At 49.8% G+C, this 22295-nt stretch overlaps 1 protein-coding gene across 2 annotated transcripts; it reads right to left on the reverse strand.

Moving 5' to 3' along the window:
* Positions 1-1058: 1058 nt before the first annotated feature.
* On the reverse strand, positions 1059-21875 carry LOC122366004 (sodium/calcium exchanger regulatory protein 1-like). 2 transcript variants are annotated; one of them, XR_006253834.1, is made up of 4 exons: positions 21677-21856; positions 12223-12395; positions 6636-8495; positions 1059-2684 (listed from the first exon to the last, which is right to left on the reverse strand). XR_006253834.1 is itself a non-coding variant. In XM_043337778.1 (4 exons), exons 1-4 carry the CDS (start codon positions 21747-21749, stop codon positions 1471-1473), a joined length of 426 nt encoding a protein of 141 aa, XP_043193713.1. In that variant the 5' UTR covers positions 21750-21875; the 3' UTR covers positions 1059-1470. The 2 variants fall into 2 exon arrangements, 1 of the variants encoding a protein (XP_043193713.1); XM_043337778.1 differs by having other exon boundaries at positions 1059-1536; positions 8382-8495; positions 21677-21875.
* Positions 21876-22295: the final 420 nt, after the last annotated feature.

Here is a 22295-nt window from a genome sequence, read left to right on the forward strand (position 1 = left end):
ATCAGCAGGCTTGCTAATGCTCGTTTACGAAAATAACTCCGTAAGATTTATTCGAGCTTTTTTGTCCCAGAAGCAACATTATTATCTCTATCGAACCACATTTTTTCTTCAATTTCTCGCAGCTCCAATTCATCGTGCGTTTCAGTATAAAACCTGCAGCTCTCCGGCTGGGTTCCATAGGTCCCGCGGGTAATGTCGGACGCCGCACTGTCGCTCACCCACCGATCAATACGGACGGGAGCGTGGGCTGGCCGGGGTGCATGGGGACCCCCATCCCCGGCCACTGAGCGGACACCAGTCGAGTTCAACAGTCCCAGCTGCCCCTCCCCGGCCCAAGCCCTCCGCTTTCAGCGAGCCCGGCGGCGTCACAGCGCTGTGGCGTGAGCGGACATCTGCTCGGTTCCGCCGCCCCCAGGCGGGGCGAGGGGGTGAATGACTGGCCCGGTTTGTCACGTTTTTGTGTGATGGACGTCACAGACTGGTTCATGGTTCCACTGGGACGGTCCCAACGAAATGCGACGGTGGTTACTGGTTACAAAGTAAGTCTGAGGAACAAAATAAGTCTAGCGTTGGCAAATGCGTTGACTGATATTTTGTCTCCCAATGATACACGCCCACGTGTTTTAGAAGCGCGCTGTTTCAGGACGCTGTTTTGTTTTGTTTTGTTTCAGGCCTCATGGTTCCCGCAGCTGTCAAAATGTTTTCCCAGACTGAAACAACAGCCCTCACTGCCGCGCCAGGCGCCATGCGTTTTCACAGGAGGCCCTTGAAAATGCGGCGGCGTTGTTATCGTTTCAGCCGTAACCAGGGCGGCGCGGCAGGTCTCGAGTTGCCACTCTGCAGCCGTCAATCTCCCGACGCGATCAATACTCTGTGCCGACTACTGTACACGTTATGAGCTAACTCCGTCCCGGACAGAGCGGAAAAACCGCCAGCGGCTTCAGTGGACGCCGACAAACCGCCGCTTCTCGAGAGCATTCATCGACTGAGAGGTCTGTCAACACTCCCGTGTCACCGAATCTCTCCGCAAACACACGCACACGCACACAGCGCACCGACATACATAGACAAGTGTATTGGAGCGAGCCCATGTCACGCGGCGTCACGCAGGACCAGTACAAATCACGGTACGCGTCACAGCGAGTTGAGATTCCGCGTCACGCCGCGCCGAGCACGACGCGTCACGGACCACGAGATTCCGTCACGTTAGGCCGAGATTCCGTCGCGTCACGCTGACTGCGTGTGTCGCTCAGTCTGAACTGACTGAAGACTGTTTGGATCCCATCAGCGAGCCGATAAGCAGCGGTGGGTGGCTCCCATTTCTGAACTGAACTCGGACTGCGCGTATAGGACGCCGAGCGGCGCGCCAGGTAACGATACACAGAGGAACTCGCGCGGCAACGGCGGCGGTCGAGCCTGACTAGCTCCGGAGTGCCGGGAGCGCCGGCCGGGCAGGGCAGGGCGGCGTGCTCACGGCTGCCGCTTGTAGACCCGGGTAGCCTTCACCTCGCTCTCACCCTCGCCGACCGAGCACGACTGTGAACAACGGAAAATTCAATCACTTTATCGGCCTGCAGACGGCGGAATTGGGTGGCATGACGAGCATGTTGAGTTCGTGGCTCCGGATGTACGGCTAGCATGTATCGGTCAGACTCTGAAGCTAGCAGGCAAAGTTCATAGACAGAGTGTCACATAACACATCACGAGGCTGTCTAGGAGCTGACACCTTCACAGTCACATCCGGCCATGAGAGGTGGCCGGTGGGGATGGGCGGGGACTTGGATCACATAACGATCCCAAGACAAACCAGCATCAATTCACGACACCATTCCGTCCTATCTACCCAATAATCTTCGTCCGCTCGCAACCACCCAGCCAGTAACTCGCCAACCCTTTCCCCTCCTCTCCCATCACGATCATGACCAATAACCCCTCCCTCCCCGCCCGGGAGCAGTCCCGCCCCGATCACGATCAGCGCCGCAGCAGACAGGAAGTGACGTCACGGTGGTGTGAGGATGGCACGAGGGACGCGCGACCGCCGTCGGCCGTCCCGCCGTCCGCTCCCAGACTGCCGACCACGCCAGCCGGAGCAGTCAAACGACCGTAATTGTTGGCTGCGTCCGCCCGGATGCACACAGGCAACCGTCATGGATGAAAGAACCGCCCGGCGAGGGGGAGGTGGGGGCGTTTGTTCGTGGTACAGCCGCATAGGATAGGATCCTTTCTCGCTGACCACCTGTCCCCAGCCGTCCGAGGTCCGAGGACCCACCGTACCGCCAGCCGCCGCAGGACCGTTGCCACAGCCGCCCGAATGATTTGGCTCCGGTGACGGGCAGTGGCTGTCATCGCTACCTCCGCGCCACGGCCCCGCCGAGGGAGCGGGCGCGGCGGCGGCGGCGGCGGCGGCGGCGGCGGGCGGGCGGGCGGGCGGGCGGTGGCCAGACAAGTGGGGAGGGGAGGAGATCACGTGGGCTGCCACGCGGCAGACGCCGGTTCACGGCAGCAGTGAGGGGTTGCCGGCACTCAACAGCTCGCGCTGAAGTGCAGGGGAGGGGTGGCGTGGCGCTCAAGAGGCACGGAATGAGACGCCCGACTAGACCGCCAAAGGTCAAGTATCATGGTCCAGTGGAAAGATCGGGTTTGATTCTATGAATAGGGTGCGGACAGGCCACGTGGCGCGACGACTAAGGCTGGGGGGATCCATGTGATCGCAAGGCACCTCGCAGTTGCGATCAAACGTAAGTTGAATCGGAACAGATATTGGAGGGATCCATCACATCGTAGGCTAAGTAGATACGCAAGTTGTATCGCAAATGGTGAAGATACGAACTAACTTTACGAATCTTCTCGGTCGATCGGAAGGCCGATCGTAGCGAAGCTTTACCTCTTTCTCAAGAGAAAAATATAAGAAATTTTCAAAATTTTCACAAAACCGAAATATATGTTAAACAAATATGGTTGATGAACACGTGTGCAAAATTTGAAGTCGATTTCTTCAAAAATGGCTGCGCTAGAGCGTTTTAAATTTACACGTTGAAAACGGTCACTTTCACGTCATTTTTGTAATTATTTTTTTCAATTTTGAAGTTTAAAAAGTGTTTTGGGCAATTTTTCGCGTTAATTGCGAAAATCTGACCAAAACATGTATCGCACCATCAATGATCCGATACGCCATCAGAGGCCGCGCCGCGGACAGGTGGGCGCGGCGATACCTAGGCCGCGTGGGGGTTACACTAGTGTTCGGGAAGGGCTATGTCAACGCGAGGCAGGCCGCGGGGGAGCCGGTTGCGGCACCGGTCCGTATTTGTCGGCGCCTAGCAGTGCAGCGGTGCGTTTATGGCGGAGGGAGGGGAAGCGGTGTAGTGTCGGCAAGGCCGCACACAGGAGAGGGCACACGGCCCCCCCCCCATTCGAGTTGGGGCCCCTAATCTTTAGACCGCCGAAGACCATGTAAAATGAACTGAAATAATGATTAAAAAGACCGGGAGGGCCCATCTCGTTCCCCAGCAGGCCCATACGAGTCCATAAATGCCCAGTAGCGCAGCCAGGGGTATTGTGGTGAAATTTCAATGGCCCTCAAAAGACCTCAAAGGGCCCACAGATGGGGTCACCGGGTCCTCAGATGGTCTCGAAAGGCCCTCGGTTAGCGTCAAATGGCCCTCATCTGGTGTCAAAGGGCCCTCAGATGGCCAAATGAAGGGCCACAAGATGGCCTCAAAGGGCCCTCAGATGGGTTCAAAGGGCTCTCAGCCAACGTTAAACCTACCTCAGAAGACCTTAAAGGGCGTCAAAGGGCCCTAAACCTGCGTCAGAGGGCCCTGAGCTCGCGTCAAACGACCCTCCGAAGGCCTTAAAGAGTCCTTAGCTTGTGTCAGAGGGCCCCCAGCTGGTGTCAGTGAGCCCTCCTCAGCTGGCGCCAAAAGTCCATCTGAAGGCCTCAAACGGTCGTCAGCTGGAGTACAACGGTCCTCAGGTGCCGTCACGCGGCCCTCAAAAGCCTCAAGGAGCCCTTATAATGTCTCAAAGGGCCCTCATTTGGCCTCAAAAGGCCCTCACCTAGCGTTAACCGGACTTCAGAAGGCCTTAAAGGGCCCTTATCTGGTGTCAGAGGGCCCCCAGCTAGTGTCAGAGGGCCCCCCGGCCCTCAGTTGGCGCAAAATGGCCATCAGAAGGCCTCAAACGGTCCGTAACTGGAGTCCAACCGCAACGGTCCTCAGGTGCCGTCAAGCGGCCCTCAAAAAGCTTCAAAGGCCGCTTAGAAGGCAGCAAAGGGCCCTCATATGCCCCCCAAGGGTCCTCTGCTGGCGTCAAACGGACCTCAGAAGGTCTCAAAGGGCGTCAAAAGGGCCCTGAGCTCGTGTCAAATATAAAAGCGCCCTTAGTTCGTGTCAGGAGGCCCCCAGTTGGTGTCAGCGTGCCCTCAGCTGGTGTCAGAGAGCCCTCAGTTGGCATCTACTGGCCATCAGAAGGCCCCAAACGGTCCTCAGATGGCGTCCAACGGTCCTCAGCTGACGTTAACCCGCGCCCTGGTGTGGGTCTGAGCCACCTTCGCCCTGGTGGGGGGGGGGGGGGGCCAAAATGACCCCCCCCCCGTCTAACTCGAAAACGAAGAGGGCTAGGAAGACGCGGAAAAAAGCAAACGAAAGCCCATAACAAGTACGTTCGAAAGTATTTCGGTCATTTTTTCGCTAAGGTCAATATTGAGGTCGCTAGAGGTCATCATAGGTCAAATTTCAGTGTTTTCGGTGTTGCCGGACATATTCCGCTGTAGCTCGGAAACTAGAAGAGCTAGAGAGCCGCGGAAAAAAGCAATCGATAGCTCTTTTCAAGCTCTTTCGCCAAGGTTCGTCAGATTTGACCTCAGCTCAACGGTTTGGCCTACAGAGGTCATGCAAGGTCAACTTGGCAAATTTCTTTGAAAATGTTTTTAACTATAGCATGCATTCACGAGAAAATAGAGAAACGATTCATGCACCATCGTGCTTGGCTCGTCGAGACGCGTCGAATGATATATAGTTTGACCTCGAAAGGTCATTTTGAAAATTTGACCTCAGGTCAAGGTCATGACCTTACCGAAATAGGTCATGCTGCATATCATTCGATCCGCATTGACGAGACAAACACGATAAACGTCGAACGGAGTCTTTATCTCTATTCAATAACAAGTAAGTGCAGAAAAACCGCTGGTGACCTCTGGTGACCAGGGAGATGACCTAGCGTGACCTCAGCGAGGTCACAAGCAAATGGTTTCACATGGGCTGTGATTTGCTGACCCAAGACACTTCAATAACGAAATATAGGAACAATCACGCCCGATTTAGCTGAAAAACAACTACTTTTCGATTATCCCATTGACTTATAATGGGGAGCAGCGATGACCTGACCTGACCTTAGGTCACATTTATAAAAAATCCGAGATAGCCATTTTGTAGAGCTGGGTGACATCTTCAAGTACTGTAAATTTTACATCGATCGGATAAAAGCTGTGCCTTTGAGAGAGCTTTGAACTTTTTTAGAGGTGGTGTCAGTTTTGGTGACCTTGTGACCTGACCTGACCTGACCCGAACCCCCCAAAAAAGGACATGATGTAAAAATGTTGAATAAACAGCTATACAAAGTTTCAGGGCGCTAACTCAAGTGGTTTCTGAGTTATCGCTGAAAAACCACAGGGGGGGGCCAAAATGGCCCCCCCCCCACCAGGGCGAAGGTTAAGAGGCCCTCAAAAAGGCCTCAAAGACCCCTCGGCTGCTGAAGAGGCCCTTAGCCTCAAAGGAAACTCAAGAGACGTTAAACGGCCCTAAAAAGGCTTGAAAGGGCCCTCTGCTGGTGGCAAAGGGCTCGCATATGACATCAATAACAGCTTTGTCAAAAACGGACCTGAGAGACCTTGCCGGTCCCTGGTTATAAGGGACTCCTGTCTCTTGCAGTAACCTGAGTGGCCCACATTTACTGAGGGGCCCCTGGTTATTGAAGGAGTCCCTGGTTATTGGAAGGACCCCTGGTTATCAGAGGGTTCCCTGGTCACCTGGTGGGTCCCTGATCAATTGAAACCTCCCGATCATCTGAGCGCCCCCTGATTGCCTTGGTCTTGGCGTTGGCGTACAGTTTAAAGTCGTCGGCACACTGCGGCCTCCTCTTTCTCAACAAGTCCCTCTATTTCTTCTGCAGCGAGGGCGATTTCGTCAAAATACTCCTCCATCGCGAAGCCTCGTGCGCAGACGCAGTCTTCGGGGCGCTCGCTGCGCCAACTCTCGACGACAACTGACGGGCTCCAAATGGAACAGATGGACTCCGAAACGAACGCGGGAATGCCGACACATGATCCCTCCAAATGTACAGAGGAGGAGATGTCCCTGACAGCCCCTTTGCAATAGGGGTCACTTTTACACTATAGACGTATGGGGAATTCGACCTTATCGACATGGTACTACGAGGTCAGCTGATCTGCTTGGCATTTAAATCGTAGTAAAACTGGCATTTAAACGCTGCGAAACAACTTACGTACAACGTAGCTCCGATTTGCCCCTCTTTCTTTTTCATCCCTCCGATTTTCTTCCGATCAAGAGAAGTTTCGTACCGAGAGAAGTTTCGCAGCCACGTCCGATATAACTTACGATAGCACGGATCCCCCCAGCCTAAGACACTCCAAAGTCGCGAGATCGCAGTCCATTGTTCACGGCGTCCACTGAGCTGGCAACTTTGGGTGAGAAGATTTGGTAAGGATAATAGAGAATGTCGTCCCTTTGAAATGCAAATGCAGCTTATACCTACTCTTTCTCTGATGCATTTCATGTCACAAGAATTACAAAGACTGCTCATCAGAGGAAAACCTTTAGGCAAAAATAACAAAAGAGCAACAAGCAACAGTCTGAAGTTTACCCACGAAGGAAGCAATTTCGCCCACATGGAAACAAATGCGCGTCCGCAACCGGAAAAGGACAAAAATGATAAGGGGAGTTGTTATTGCGTGCTATGAAACACAAATCGAGCACATTTTAACAGCAGCCGAAACAACAAGCAACTCAATGAACTAGTGTTTAAAATAGTGTTACGGCTTTGAACATCAGGTGTCAAACGTCAAGGTTTCAGGTTTGAACGGTTTTGTATATGGATGATCACTGACGAGTCTGCCCGGAATGACCATTGACGACAAGCCATTGAAAGTTGGCGCATATCACATACCGACGTATGCAGGTAGCTATATTCAATGTATATGTGCATCATTGATTTCAAATTACAAGGAACAGTGTACATTTCCTGTATGCCTAAAATAATATCTATCAATGCATACCTTTGCTTGCAATAAGCTAACGGTACATAACTATGGCGATTACCAAACAACGTTCGACATACACATTTACAGTGTCAACATGAGTGTGCTTGTTGTTAGGGACTTTTGACTATCTAAGAAACATTTGCAAACATACAAATGTAGGCAATGAAGTAGATACATAACATATCAAGAAAAGGATGAAAGCAGCCGCACCTGCATCAGAGGCGGTACCGCCCGTAATTGATTCACTCGCTCCGTGACGGAAAACAAGATATATCTGGATTAGAAACGTACTTTAATCCATTCGCCGTTATTTCGTGTGCAATCACCAACCCATCAATTCAGTCTAAACAACGAATAAGGATTAAATCAACCCTTTGTTGAAAGAGCACGTGCTGACGATTAACCAGCCAAGCCAGCACTCACAAGCGACACAGTTGTGATATAATGCCACCCCTTTAACTCAATTATATTTTTCAGCGCTCGCTCCTGTCTTTTTAGAGCGATCGCCGCGTCTGTCCCAGCTCCGCAGTACCCCGTTCGTATTAGGCGAACGGTAACCGGGCTTCGTCAGACACCATCCGCGACAGATGTGTTCCTCACAGACAGGCGTGTCGGGCGGTGCACCTGTGGGGTCGAGCCTACCCGAGCCGTGACTCACCCCCGCTGAGATACACAGACACCAACACGACACCACCTGTAGGACACCACGTCCCAGCAAAGGAGTTGTGATTCACACGGATAGAGCAGCTGTGGAACGTACTGCTTGGCTTACCCCTACTGCAGTGATTTGGCTTACCCATGTAGACTTGCGTGTTACGCTGAACATCGAGTCTTGAAGGCGTGAACGTCCGCTATTGTGAGCGTGAACGTCCGTTACGTCCACTATTGTGAACGTAAGAGAAATGCGGAAGCCAGACAGAAGTAGAATACTAAAAGACTGAGACCGAACTTCCGAAAACGTTTTCACCCTCAGGTCACTCAGCAGGTCACTCCCATGCCACCCTCAGGTCAGCCCCAGATCACCCTCAGGTCACTCCCAGGCTGCCCTCAAGTCACTCTCAGGTCACTCAGCAGGTCACTCCCAGGTCAGCCCCATTCCACTCACCAGGGTCATGGTGTCTCCGTCGAAGGTGCGCCGGATCACCGAGTCCTTCTCCTCCTTCTCCTTGTTGCCCTTCTGGTCGTGCACCAGCGTGTTGCCCTCCATGGTGAGCGTCGCCTGCAGGGAGGGCGAGAGAGTTAGATCCAGAGTTAGATATGACTGTTCGGACTTCGGAGGGAGGGCAGACTGTTTGAGGGGGGGGGGGGGTAAACGGCGGAAACAGTGGAGTGACCAAAATGAACTGTGTGGGTAATCGAATGCATGAAATAAATGAAGAAATGAAATGAAAGGATTACTATCAGCGGTCATTGCAGTGTGCATGGATTACATGCTATGATATAAAAAGTTAGGCAGCAAACACGCTTATTTTCGAAGACATGTTACCATTAATCGTTATTAACCCGCGCCCCGCTGGGGGGGGGGCAGAATCTGCCCCCCCTCCCGTTTTTCGCCAATAACTTCTAAACGCGTTACGCCAGCGACGTCAAACTTTCAGTACCTTATCATACATCAATTTGACACGTTCCCTGAAAATTTGAGCGAAATCCGTTGGAAAATTTTTGAGAAAATGACGTTTTAGTGACGTCATGTTCGCCATTTTCGCCTCAAAAATCGCGAAATTTCAAACGCCGCTAACATCTTCATTTTTAAAGGAATCAAGACGTAACAAAAAAGGTTATACGTGATTCTACTTTGTCTATCAAATGGCTATCTCGGTTTTTTGAAAATTTTGGATTTTGGCCCAAATTTTTTCAAAAAACCGACTTTTTTGGGAAAATAATTATAAAATCCAAAATTTTGAGTATATCAAAAAAAACGGAATATATGTCAGAGAAGTGGTCTATGTGCACCTACATACCAATTTTGAAAAGAATCGGTTCAAAAATGTGGGAGTTATTCAAAATTTTATGACGTCAAGACACACAAAATTTTTGAAAAATGATTTTTTTGGAAGTTCTAGACCTCGTACGGAAACAAAAATAGCACCATTCGACTCGCCGTGAAAAACTGCATCAGATAGACACCTTTTTAGGCCTTAACAACCAACTTCAAAATTTGACCCCACTTGACCTGACCTTGACCTGACCTTGACCTGAAATTCATCCAGAGGTGGTCCATATCGCTAATTGAGTGTGCCTATTGAATTCTATGAATAAAATGACCCATAAAACTTGTGTCGCACATGCCCTTTTCTATATTTTGTTTTTGGTGACCTGACCTGACCTGAACTGACCTTGACCTTGACCTTTGAATGATATTGTATGCAACGAATATTGTCTTGGTAGCCTAAGAACACATTTTGGGCAATCAGTCTCAGTCCATTCTTCGGCAATTACGGTGCAAGGCCGATACTGTAGAAACTTGCATTTTGTACCCTTGACCTGACCTTGACCTGACCTCTGACCTACTTAAGCAAAAAAAATTGAGCTCTTAAGATTCGCCTCGTTGAGAGCTTTCGATTGCTGTTTTCCCCGTCTCTCTACGACCATCGGTTCGGAAGTTAGACAGGGGGGGGGCAGAATCTGCCCCCCCCCCCCCAGCAGGGCGCGTATGGCTGAATAGCCCAGCGGGGCGCGGGTTAACAGGGAAAAGAATGCCGGTAGATAGCTCATGCAAGTCATATGGACTCGCACCATACGATTTAAAATCACTGCCGACTGTGATAAAACGATTAAAGATGTGGTGGATTGGCGCGTGCTTCTCTTATTTGAGAGAACAAACGTCCATACTTGTAACTTCCCTCCGGCTAAATATATCATCATACTACACAGAGCAATGTTCGTAGAACCAGCTACAAAGGCGACTGCCTGGCGAAGTCATTACCAGACTGACAGGAGATTTGTCCGCCCAGTTCCACATGAAGTATTCTCAGGCAGATAAATGAACCAGCGATAAATTGCTGCATGGGTGGGAATGCATCATGTGCCATCCAAGGAAAATGGTAGCCGTTATCTGAACAGAATGGCTACACATCTCGAATGTTTGAAAGGAGCAGCTCTCTCTCAGTAAAGAACGCAGTTTCGCAGTTCGTGCAATCTTTCCACACTAAAATATTTACCAGCCCATCTGGCCAAGGAGCGACTTCGACGTACCACACCCGTTCCACTATCCCTGCAGTCTACTTAAGACGGGATCGCTGGCTGCCCCTCCCCCTCCTAGGTCTCATGAAACCGACGCCAGATGGGTCTCGATGCAAACCTTGCAAATACAGCTATACGAGCCACTAGCGTTGCACTGCTTCCAGAAGCCACTGGAATGCGACGGCTCTAAACAGAGTTTTACTTTTTTTGCAACCGTTATATAAGTGATGTTCAGTGATTTGATGCGGCATTATCTTAGGCACCGGTTCTATGTAGAGACTAGAGCATACACGAGTTTTAGACGGCTTCATGCATCAGGCCCATAAAGACAGCGCTTGCGGCTATTATATCCAAGAGCTGCAGCGGGGCTGGGGAGATTCATGGAGTGGCTCCAAATCAGCCAAGTAAACTTTATAGACGACAATACACTATAAGTGGCCACACACCCCCCTGTGCTGACTCCCAATCAGGACAGATTGTTAGTAAATTATGCAGCGGAGCGGTATCTCTTCCTATGCCCCGGCGACTGGCATACCATCGAGACCAAGACATCAGGAAGACGTCGGTATAAGGTAAACAGTACGGCATAAATGCTGGGTCTGGTCGGCCTCAGCGCGACAGAAACCCTTCCGTGCGTAGTACGAGACAGACGGGAGGTAGTTTTTGTCTGTCTGGTTTGGATAGCAGGAATATCCTTAAATACAATCGTTTTGTTTCAAATTGCCATTATTAGATTGTCTGATGCGTCTCTAGTAAGATGTCAATGACAAACTGTAAGACTTAAGACTGAGCCATTTGCAGTTGCCTTTCTGAAGCGTCTCACTGCTATATGAATCAACGTTGAAGATAGGAGAACCATTTATCAAATTCAAGAGCACCGTTTGGATGGGCACGAGTCATTCCTCGACAGGTCGTTGGGTTCACAAGACATCACGGAAGAGTACGCTTTGATGCTCGCTTAGTAACGAAACCGAACTTCACATACACAAGTAACTTTATACGTATGAATATCATGACCCCGTCAATGTGATTATTGACGAAAGCCAGAAGCCATCCGAAAATACACTAGCTTGAGAGGCAGCTGCTGTCAGCTGATAAAAGGCAAACCTCAGCAGCAGTGTTTCTAAAGCGACAAGATGGTTGGATTTTCCGCCCTAAGTACACAGTACATAAAAACACATGTAGTTACCATGCGGTAAATAGATGCCTACAGTCTAAGCGTGCTTGTGAGCTGGTATTTTTTGTTGTTGCCTCTACATAGCGATTAACATCTATCTCGATGGAGAACACGCGCCAATACATTTACACCAAATAAATTAATCAAAAGGGTACTTGGAAACAGGCAGGAAGGCGGACAGTGTATGCATTCCCTAACTCCTTTCCAAATGTTGATTAACCGAGCCATATCAGGTTGGCATGCAGTACGAGTAAGCAGGCATAGGAAAGTTTACGATGCAATGCCTACCAGGCTAAGACCGCTCTCAACGTAACATTATTTGCTTGCACACAGGAAAAGCGTACAGGAAGGCGCCACACAGTCTTCACTGGCTCAGGATTGGCTCTGAAGGATTTAAGCCTCTTGGTTGGGTCTCGCAGTGACAATATAAAAAATTAACCCTACTTAGTTCAGCCTTAATGACTAAAGTTGCCAACCTCCTAAGATCACTCACAATCATACGAGTACGCTGCCTTTGGACCCATTCTCTATGCTGCTGTCTGACCTGACCCAGCTGACCTGACCCGACCTGACCCGGGTCACTCACCGTGACCTTCCGGCCGTCCGCTGTTTCCTCCTCGAACGGCTCGCCCAGCTTGAACTTGATGCTGGTGGTCTTGAACGTGGTGATGGTCTTCAGCTCGATCTCGCCGTTCTCCTCCGTGATCTCCACAGTGGGCACCATGGTGTTGCCCATCTTGCGCATCATGAACCCCACGCCTGTCCGAGGGCAGAGGGGTCAGTTAAAGGTCAGAGAGTGGTGGCAAAGGTCAGGTGTGCAGTGGAGGTTGGTGGGTCGGTCGAGCCCGCACGATATTCGGAGGATTCCCACGCCAGGGATGCGGAGCCGTGGAAATTTCAGACGGCTCCGGCTCCGGCTCCGGCTCCGGAGAAAAAAATCGGCTCCGGCTCCGGCTCTGTCTCCGGGTGAAATGTTATGGCGGCTCCGGCTCCGGCTCCGGCTCCGAGTAAAATGGTCCGGCTCCGGCGGCTCCGGCTCCGACTCAGTACATCCCCTACGCAATCAATTAAATACGGGTGGAAGAAAAATTGGATTGGTTATACGCGTTACTCTTTGCCATGACCGGCTCACCGCGTCCCTGCGCAAACGCACCTCGGAGAGAACTGGCAGAACAAAGGGCTAGGAAGCGATGGCATTGGAAACGCAGTCGCCGCGAATCGGAGTTCAGTGAACCATCGTAAGCTGACACCCGTCTCGGCTGCATTGGGGGGTGAGGGGGGGGATGAGACGGTGCTGGGAGTCGCAGTCCACTGCACTGGTTTGAAAACAATGGCCGTCACCTGATGACTGGTCCTCATGTTCTGGGGATGCAGTAGACGTGGGGGGGGGGGGAAAGAGCAAACAGGAAGTTGTTTGCGTACTGTGGGATACTGGGGATATTCGGATTTTTTCATTCACTTGATGGCCCATGACGTAAGTACCATATGTTTTACTGCCTTGTACTGTCAAACCGAACTAGGTCAATTATTTTTTTTCCTCTTCAAAAAATAAGAAGGAGCCGGAGTCGCCCCCTTTTTTGGCGGCTCCGGCTCCGGCTCCGGCTCCGGGCTATATTGTTTCACGGCTCCGGCTCCGGCTCCGGCTCCGGGCAAAATATGCCGGCTCCGGCGGCTCCGGCTCCGACTCCGGCTCCGGCTCCGCATCCCTGATTCGTGGGGACGGATTTCGTTGTTTTCATTTTAAGGGCGACATTGTTTGATTGGATTTGCGTTTCGCATAGCTAAATTGAGTGCTAATTAAATTGAGGATGCATTAAAACTTTGGTGAGAAGTGAAATAAATATTCGGAATATTCGTCGTGGAAACCATAGAAGTCGTTAAACAAACATCGTAGAACATTCAACTTCTGGTTCTCACGAGGGGTATCGGTATTTCCTAAACACACCAAGCTACATATATTCGCATAAGTTCATATAGCCTCAACAGTCAACACCGTTATGTAGTGCCCAGACCACACATATTCGAGTCGCCCTCATGAGCCCCTACCGGTCTATAATCGACCCGATAGCAGGACGGGCGTCGCCTCACGTCGGCTGCGCAATGCCACGTGTCGCACCGTTGCACGTGGCAGGCACGGGACATCCTGGCACCGGTCACTACTGGCCACTGCTAACGGCCAAACGTTATCAGTCCGCTGTCAAACGGCCGGACACGCTGCACAAGCGGCATTCAATCGATTGCCATTGGTCATTGGTCAGAAATATGAGTCAGCATGTTGCAATGCGCAGCTACAGCGATTGTATGACAAATGCACTGAACTCTATAATGTGGAATGCGCATCGGCCGCCAAATGGTGTCCAACGGTGCCGCCATGTTGCGCAGACCAGAAAGCGGCCGCCGCCTGTGCTGGGGAATAGGGAATTCGGGACCTCGATTTACGTTTGCGGTCGCTGCATCCGTTACGCTCAAGCTATGTGGACACAGAACCCGGCATCTTACGCAGAATTGAGTGGAGAACAAGATGAAATCCTAAAAAATCATCAGCTATAAGGAACTAATACGTTAAACCCTTATAAGTCAATGGGGAAATATGAAAATTGTTATTTTGGCGCCGAGAATGATCTGAAACTATCTCAAGCATATAAAATCATGATTTCATGCACTCTTTGCAAGGTTCTATGCTTCATATTTGCATTGTTGCCCTTGCGTGACGTCATTTGTGACGTCACAAGGGTCACCATTTTTCTTCAATAACTCCCGATCAAATTGAGCTAGCGAGTCGGGAAAGCCACCAATGGACTCAGGAAGACCTGCCGAATCGAATGATATGCGACATGACCTCTTTCGACCAACTTCGTGACCTGGGGGTGCTGACCTGACCTTGACCTGAGGTCAACACCCTAAGTTGACCTGACCCGAACAAAAAGTATATCACTCGATGCGCCTGAGCTAGCTGAACACGATGATGCCAAAATCGCGGCTCTACGGCCATTTTTGGCGAAGTTATTTACCAAAAACCGAACCCGTGCCTTAGATCACTTGACCTGACCTCAGAGGTCACCGGTTGACCTGAGACCCTTACAGCGGGTTCCAACCAGTCACTCTGCATTATACTTTGCCGCATACGACCACTTTACCGCTTAATTCTAGTTTAATTAGCGGTGCATTAGCGAGGTGGGTTCAATCGACCCCCTCGGCCGGGGCAAATGTAGGTCAGGCGAGTGAATTTGAGGAATTCTGAAGATACGATCGTGTTCCCCACTCAATTCTGCGTAAGATGCCGGGTTCCGTATCTACGTACCTTGAACGTAACGGATACGGCGGCCGCAAACGTAAATCGAGGTCCCGAATTCCCTATTCCTCAACACAGGCGGCAGCCGGTTTCTGGTCTGCGCAATATGGCCGCCACCGTTGGACACTACGGCCAATAGGGTTGAAGCGGCATTGCTCCCCTGTGGACAAATGAAATCAATACAGGAATCCGATGGAAGGTTAACGGGAACGACATAATCGGCACAGAGGTGGTTGAACACGCAGTCTGGACAGCTCGGGGCAAGGGAGTAATGACATACGCAAATGTTACAGGCTCGTGAAAAGGGGTGCGCTGATCTGCCACTCCGTTCAATGTATAACCATGCTTGTAGATCAAGTACGGTTCATAGCTGATCTAGTGCCCTTGTTTATAGCAATGTCAAATGGGCTGGAGCCTATGCAATCGATGCTGCCGGAGCGTTACATATAATTAACGATCTCAGATATGTAACCTTACGATCTTAAGCGCACCTCAACTGCAGCCTGTAGGACGTTCAATACCCGGCTAGCTTGAATGATTTTAACAATTCTGAACTAATATGTATTTCTACAAAGTACAACACATTTTTCTTCAAACTTAACGAAGTAAATCGTTCAGCTTCAGCTTATCACCAGCCCAGACTTTGTCACTGATGCATTTTTATTGCTGTCAGAATTAAAACCGAACACCCGAACACGCACTAGCCAAATAGCTTTTAGAGACGATCAGATATGATAGCACTGAAATGTCAGACGGCTCAGTGCAATAAGTCATAAAATCATGATGCCAGTGGACCAGCTCGACTTTAAAAGATAACAACTAAATCGATCCACACGGCCGCTCGTCCATGCCGGCCCAGATACAAGTTCTGTACGTGGAATCTTCCGAAGTCTGGTCGGCTGATAACTAGCTCACCCAACCAAACTAAATCGGACGTCAGCAGTTGTTGAAGATCTCAAAAGTAATAGACAACCAAGTTGCAGGAGGCACTTCAGCATGGGACTAAACTCTTATACGTACGTCAATAGATAATAACGTACCGATTGCAGTTTTGAATTTTATCCCAATGGACATTTGGCAAGGTTTCGTTTCAAGGGGTTTCGTAATTCGTTATTACGAGCGAGCAAAGCGAACGAAGTCTTACATTGTTAGAAAGACATTTCTGTGAATGAGCGCCAAGCGGCCTCCCGGCCGGTCGTGGTCACGCTTTTGCGAATCTTATATCTCCGCAAACATGTTAGATCGATGTACTTGCAATAATTTTTGCAGGGTAGCTTCATCCCTTCTTCCAAGCATTAGACTATTCCCGATGCATGTGGAACGGGTGACCCCTTACGCACGTGTCGCGTAGAAAGCGAAGAGGTGTCACTTTTGTAACAACTGCAACGGTAATTATTGGGCCGATTGCGCTGAAATTTGGCATGTAGGTAGGCACCCACCAGGCAATACATTTTCATGTCTCGCAATTGGGGTGCTACTGAACGTGCGCACGTACAGGGGTCACTCATAGATCTCGAGAACGGCTCACGGCTGGACCCATTGCGTTCAAAGTTGGTACACGGTTAGGGGCCGCTGAGTATAGGGCAGGGGCGCTGGAACTACTTTCAGACTGGGGGGGGGGGGCACACCATAATAGAGATCAAACTAGGGTACCCCCAAATCTAGTTTTCTCACCAGTTTTAGGACACCTATTTTTCATCCCTTGGCTTTTTCAACAAAAAAGAAAACTTTTGCAAAAAAGTGCGGTATTCCGTCTCAAAGGGTCCCAGAGTTGGGAGGGGGGGAAGCTGCCCCCACTGCCCCCCCCCCCGGTTCCCGCGCCTATGGAGTAGTGTGCCGTGCAAAAGTCAATTGGAACCTACTATGCACGTGCGCACGAGCAGGGTACCGCTTCCAGATCTCAGAATGGCTGGGCCGATCGCGCCCAAATTGGGCACACTGCAAGAGACCGATGTCCCTTGAGTAAGCCGAGACGAAATGCCTCACTTTTTTTTAACTTTTTTCGTTTCGTTCTTTTCGTTGAAAAGGCCAAGGGGCGAAAAATAAGTGGCTTAAAATCGGTGAGGAAACTAGCTTATATGGTCGTCTAATTTCCGGGAAGTATCAGGTGTGCCCCCAGCCTGAAAGTAGTTCCCGCGCCATTGGTCGGAAGGTTCGGGGTTGGTTCGGGGATCGATCCCGGTTAAGGCCGTGTTACACTGACGAATTTTGGCCAAGACCCTGTCGCCGAATCACGTCGTGTAGGAAATCGGCGAACAGTTCACCGACAGAGGCGAACAGTTCGCCGACAGAGCCCGATTTGCAGAAAACGGGTGGGGGGCCCCCCTAATCGTGCGCGGGTCGAAGCTGATCCATGATTCGGCGAACATCGCGAATGAATGGCGAATCTGCTGCGAATAGTCGGCGATACCTTGGCAACAAGTCGGCGCACGCAGCGACATGTCGGCGGCGACTCGGCGACTGTTTGGCGATCGTGTTCGTTTATTATAAGTTCGGCGAACGGCCACGAAATTTTCATTTTTCATGAAATATTCGTGGCGGTCGTGACGAACCGTAAAAGTCGCGCGGTGGACAACGACTGGTCTGCGAAATGCCAAGACATTGGAAGAAAGATCCCGAATCGGTCCGCGACATAGGATGACTTGCATATTCGTGCACATTCGTGTACCAAAATTCGACAGTGTAACAAGGGCTTTAAGCCCTTGTTACACTGCCGAATTTCGGTACACGAATGTGCACGAATATGCAAGTCATCCTATGTCGCGGATCGATTCGGGATCTTTCTTCCACGGTCTTGGCATTTCGCAGACCAGTCGGTGCCCACCGCGCGACTTTTACGGTTCGTCACGACCGCCACGAATATTTCATGAAAAATGAAAATTTCGTGGCCGTTCGCCGAACTTATAATAAACGAACATGATCGTCAAACACTCGCCGAGTCACCGCCGACATGTCGCTACGTGCGCCGACTTGTTGCCAAGGTATCGCCGACTATTCGCAACAGATTCGCCATTCATTCGCGATGTTCGCCGAATCATGGATCAGCTTCGATCCGCGCACGATAAGGGGGCCCCCCCACCCGTTGTCTGCAAATCGGGCTCTGTCGGCGAGCTGTTCGCCTCTGTCGGTGAACTGTTCGCCGATTTCCTACACGACGTGATTCGGCGACAGGGTCGTGGCCAAAATTCGGCAGTGTACCCCCCCCCCCTAAGGTTTTTCGAAGATAGCGTAAAAACGGCGGCGCGCAGCGCCGCCAAATTTGGCACAGCCTATGGGGCAACCTTTTTACATATGACTTGAAAATTTCAGGTCCGGGTGACCTTAGGTCAGGTCACCAGGTCAGAAAAACCGGTACAAGGTCATGGTCAAATTTCAATTTTCTTTTTGCACCTGTCCAGCTCACAGTTTTGGACTGATTTCCTTCAAACTTTCAGGGTGTGCTAAGTTCACCGAGTTGTATAACATGTAGTTCGGGTTTTTTTAGGTCACTGACCTGAGGTCAGTTAGAGGTCATTACGTCGTAATGTTAAGCCTATGGGAAAATAATAAATTCGGAAAATACTGGAGATATCCGCTTCGTTCTATCACTTTTGTGCTTTGAAACCACAGTACTTAACAGCAGGTCACTTGGTGCTTCTTTGTTTGGTGTTCTTATCCATGGGTCAGGTCAAATGAGGTCAACTGAGGTCAAATGACGTTTTTGCCAATAACTTGGCACATAATGACGCTAGAGCTTAAAAAATGGTGTCATTGTGTTCCTGGTGATCAGCCGAATCGAATGATATGCGATATGATGCAATTTGGTTAAATTGAACTTAATTGATTAATTAAAGTTTACTTAAAAATTAAGAAAAACTTTAAGTACACTTAAGCAAGCTAAAAAGTATATCATTCGACGCGCCTTGACGTTCTGAGTTCACTGGTGCTTTTCATTTTGCTCTAGCTTAATTAGATCGAAAGTTATAAGCGAAAAACTTTTGACCTGTTTTTAGCGAAATTTTTACATTTATACCCCCAAAACCCCCCCCTAAATATTGACCTAGAGCAACCAAATTTGCACAGGGGCGAGAACTCCGGGGGGCCCACCTACCTACCAAATTTGGTGTTTCTAGGTGCCATAGGAGCCAATCGCGAGGGGGGGTCGCATCGACCCCCCCCCCCCCCCCTGCCAAGCCGTGTTATGAAAAATGCCCTGCCAGGGCGAGGTTACCTAAGGCCACTTTCTTAACCCTCGCCCGTAAACGGCGATCTGCCACCTTCGCCCATGCAGGGGGGGGGGGGTTGGTGCGACCCCCCCCCCCCTTGGCGTTTGAAAACGGAGCGTCGTAGAGCTTAGCGGAAAAGACCAACGGATTGCTCTCGCCGAGATCTCGCGATTGGTGGTATATTTTTTGGTCCTAGGTCAACATTTGACCTACTTTTGACCGGTCAAAGGTCAAATTTTCGGAAAAATAGAATTTTTTCAACATTCCGCGGCGATTGCGGCAAAACGGTGGGAGATATCGACTTGAAACCTTCACTATCGTGTTCCTTGATCAATTTTCTATCGTTTGGTATGTATTTCGTTTCCCTAGCTCTAAAAATGGCGCGTTAGGAGCGCCGGAGGTCGGCAAGGTCACAGTCGGCGGCAGAAATTCGAAAAATCAAAATTTAAATTTTTGAAATCTGATTGTATTTTTGGATTTGGAAGGTCCATTTGCTCCCTATAGAAGCTAATATTGCTGCATATTCCCATTGAGGTGACAAGAATTAGCAAACTAGTGGTTCGGGCGCTTTTCAAAAATAGTACCGGACGCTGTTCCTCTTGTGACGTCATAGCTCCGTGACCTGACCTGACCCGGTCAAGTTTCTTATACCATATGATAGCCAATACTTGCCCCAACATGCATGGGAAGTTTCATCACGATCCATCAACCGATGTCCGTACCACCGGCAGGAAACCTCGGGCGTTGGCACTCAGTTTGTGAAAATCCGGCCGGAGGCTGTTCCCTTTGTGACGTCATAACTCCGTGACCTGACATGACCCGGTCAAATTTTTTTTAACAAAAGATGCGCAAGGTTTGCCCCATAAGGTACCCGAAATTTGGCGGCGCTGTGCGCCGCCGTTTTTGCACTATTTCCGAAAAACCTCAGGGGGGGTTGCACCAACCCCCCCCCCCTACATGGGCGAGGGTTAAAGGGACCCTCCCACCTTAACATTAGTTTTGAGTTGAGATAGCCAAGTTTGCGGCCAGGCTCAGAAACCACCATTTATCCTGGTCGCAACCCCCGCAGCTTTATGGTGTTCAAGAAATTTCTTCCCTTTACTTGCAGGGTGGGACCAGCGTGGTCCCTATCTCTTAACCATTACGGGAATCTGATGACGTCATCAGGCTTTCGAACGTCCGTTAAATGTTTGACTAAAACGTTTTGTAGCACGCGGTGGTATATGCTGCTTTGCGCGCAACAAATGCCGCACTTTCAAATAAAGTCGCTAGGAACAGCGGAGATCCCAAAAAGTAAACAAAAGTAAAAGTCTAATATCTTGAAAACCGGTGAATATTTTTCGATGAAATTTGGTAGATATTCGTTTTTGCTCTTTCTGAACCGAGCGACATCGCTTTCATGCCAATTCATTAATTTTTTTAAAGGTGGGAGGGTCCCTTTAAGGAGATATTTTGTCCGGTTAACTTTTCCAAATGTTACATTTAATAGGTCGTTGGAAAGTTAAAAGTGCAAAGTTCCTCATAATAGGTGACATAAAGTACACAGACTATGGTAAAATGGGCGGATGAGGAAAATGAGAAATATCTCAGGCTATAGTGTGCTTTCAAGCAAAAGGCTGGAGAAAAAGCGGTCAAAAATTGAGCTCTATTAAACTACTATTTCAGTTTAAAAGCTCATTTCAAAGGTGGACTCTTTCCTTTAATGTTTACAGCCCCTGAACAATAACCATTGCAAAGGTCACCGGGGTCCATTGAAACGGCCTGTGGCCCTGTTTCAACTGACCCTCAGAGAAGCGTTTCAATTGACCCCATCCGCTCCCGCCATCTCGCACGCGCCGTAAAGCACATGTCAAACGAGCTGGAGGGACGGCATCATGCTGAATGAAGGGCCAAATAAGGTGTTATTCCGGAGCCAGGAGTTCTTCTTTCAGCAAACAAAGGTATATGAGATATCACAAAATATTCATAAAAACGATTTCTCCTAAACGCCCCTCAAAAACACAAAAACAAGTGTCAAATCAAAATTACCGTCCGTTTGCCGCCCAAACGCCGTTGACAAAGGAAGTGGTCGAGCGCGGATGCGCAGTGGTGTCGGCAACGCCATATGTTGCATACTGTTGAAAATAAAGCCATGTTTCATCTGACCCCGTGTTTCAACTGGCCCCGCTCTCCCGGACCTAGGTACTATTTTCGCATCATGTGCTTTTCATACGTGATGGTCGAATCAATAACTGCCATTAATTTTGAAGCTAATTAAAAAAATGATGGGATGGGATGAATAGTAGTCATTGCCCACCATGGGGTCTAAGTGTTACATGCATACCTACCTGGCTCTAAACCCGACTAACTAGTTAAGTTAACTACCTATCAGCCAAATCTTAAAATAATGAAACAAACTTTGTCGATGTTTTGGTAGGAAGGTAAAAAAGGACAAAATAAATGAACGTATAAGGCGGAACGGGAAAAAGTATATAGAAAAACATAATTCGACAATAAAATTAGCGCGCGAGCCGGCATCACCGTCAATTCTGAGAAATACGCACCCAATGCCTTCATATATTCGTCGAAGTTGTCGCTGCTCTCCATCTTCCACTTTCCAATCATGATATCGGTCATGTTTGCACTTCACTTTATCACAACTACTCTTATCACAATAGGTTCACCTCCACAGCTCGCCCCTCAACAGCAGACGACGGAAGTTTGCGCCGGTTATCAGCACGCCGCCAAACGCGCGCTGTTTTTGTCGCGCGCTCCAAGCTGCCATATTCGCCCAACTTGGGCGCTCGGCACTGGGCAGCCAGTTTAGGCTATTATCATCGGTGCGGTTACTGTGTCCCATCGGGCGCCGAAGATCGCCGCGAATGTGTTTGCAGGGAAAATACGGTTGGAGGGCGCCCTCGGAGGGAGCCATTCCAAATACGCCCTCCAAATAAATACGATTGGAGGGCTCCCTCGGGCGCCCTCCAACCGCATTTGTAGGCTGTAGCTCTCTAAGCGTAGCGGTAGTCGCCTATGTACCTAAGCCTGTTGATCACTGCCCTCCTGCCCACTAGCGCCCTCATTTGATCGGTGTACTCCCACCTATTGGCGCTCTCCTGTAAATAGGCGCCCTCTCACCCGAAGGCGCCCACCTGTAGGTCGCCACCCTGCCCTACACAATGG

The sequence above is a fragment of the Amphibalanus amphitrite genome, unplaced genomic scaffold (genome assembly GCF_019059575.1).
Source record: "Amphibalanus amphitrite isolate SeventyFive unplaced genomic scaffold, NRLGWU_Aamphi_draft 000003F_arrow, whole genome shotgun sequence".
Lineage (NCBI taxonomy): Eukaryota > Metazoa > Arthropoda > Thecostraca > Balanomorpha > Balanidae > Amphibalanus > Amphibalanus amphitrite.

Coding starts and splice junctions, on each gene's coding strand:
- LOC122366004 (XM_043337778.1), bottom strand. CDS start 21,749: ATGACCGATATCATGATTGGAAAGTGGAAGATGGAGAGCAGCGACAAC. Junction 8,496..12,222: donor CGGACGGCCGGAAGGTCACG/GTGAGTGACCCG, acceptor CCCTCCCTGCAG/GCGACGCTCACCATGGAGGG. Junction 1,537..8,381: donor ACGGAGACACCATGACCCTG/GTGAGTGGAATG, acceptor CGTTGTTCACAG/TCGTGCTCGGTCGGCGAGGG.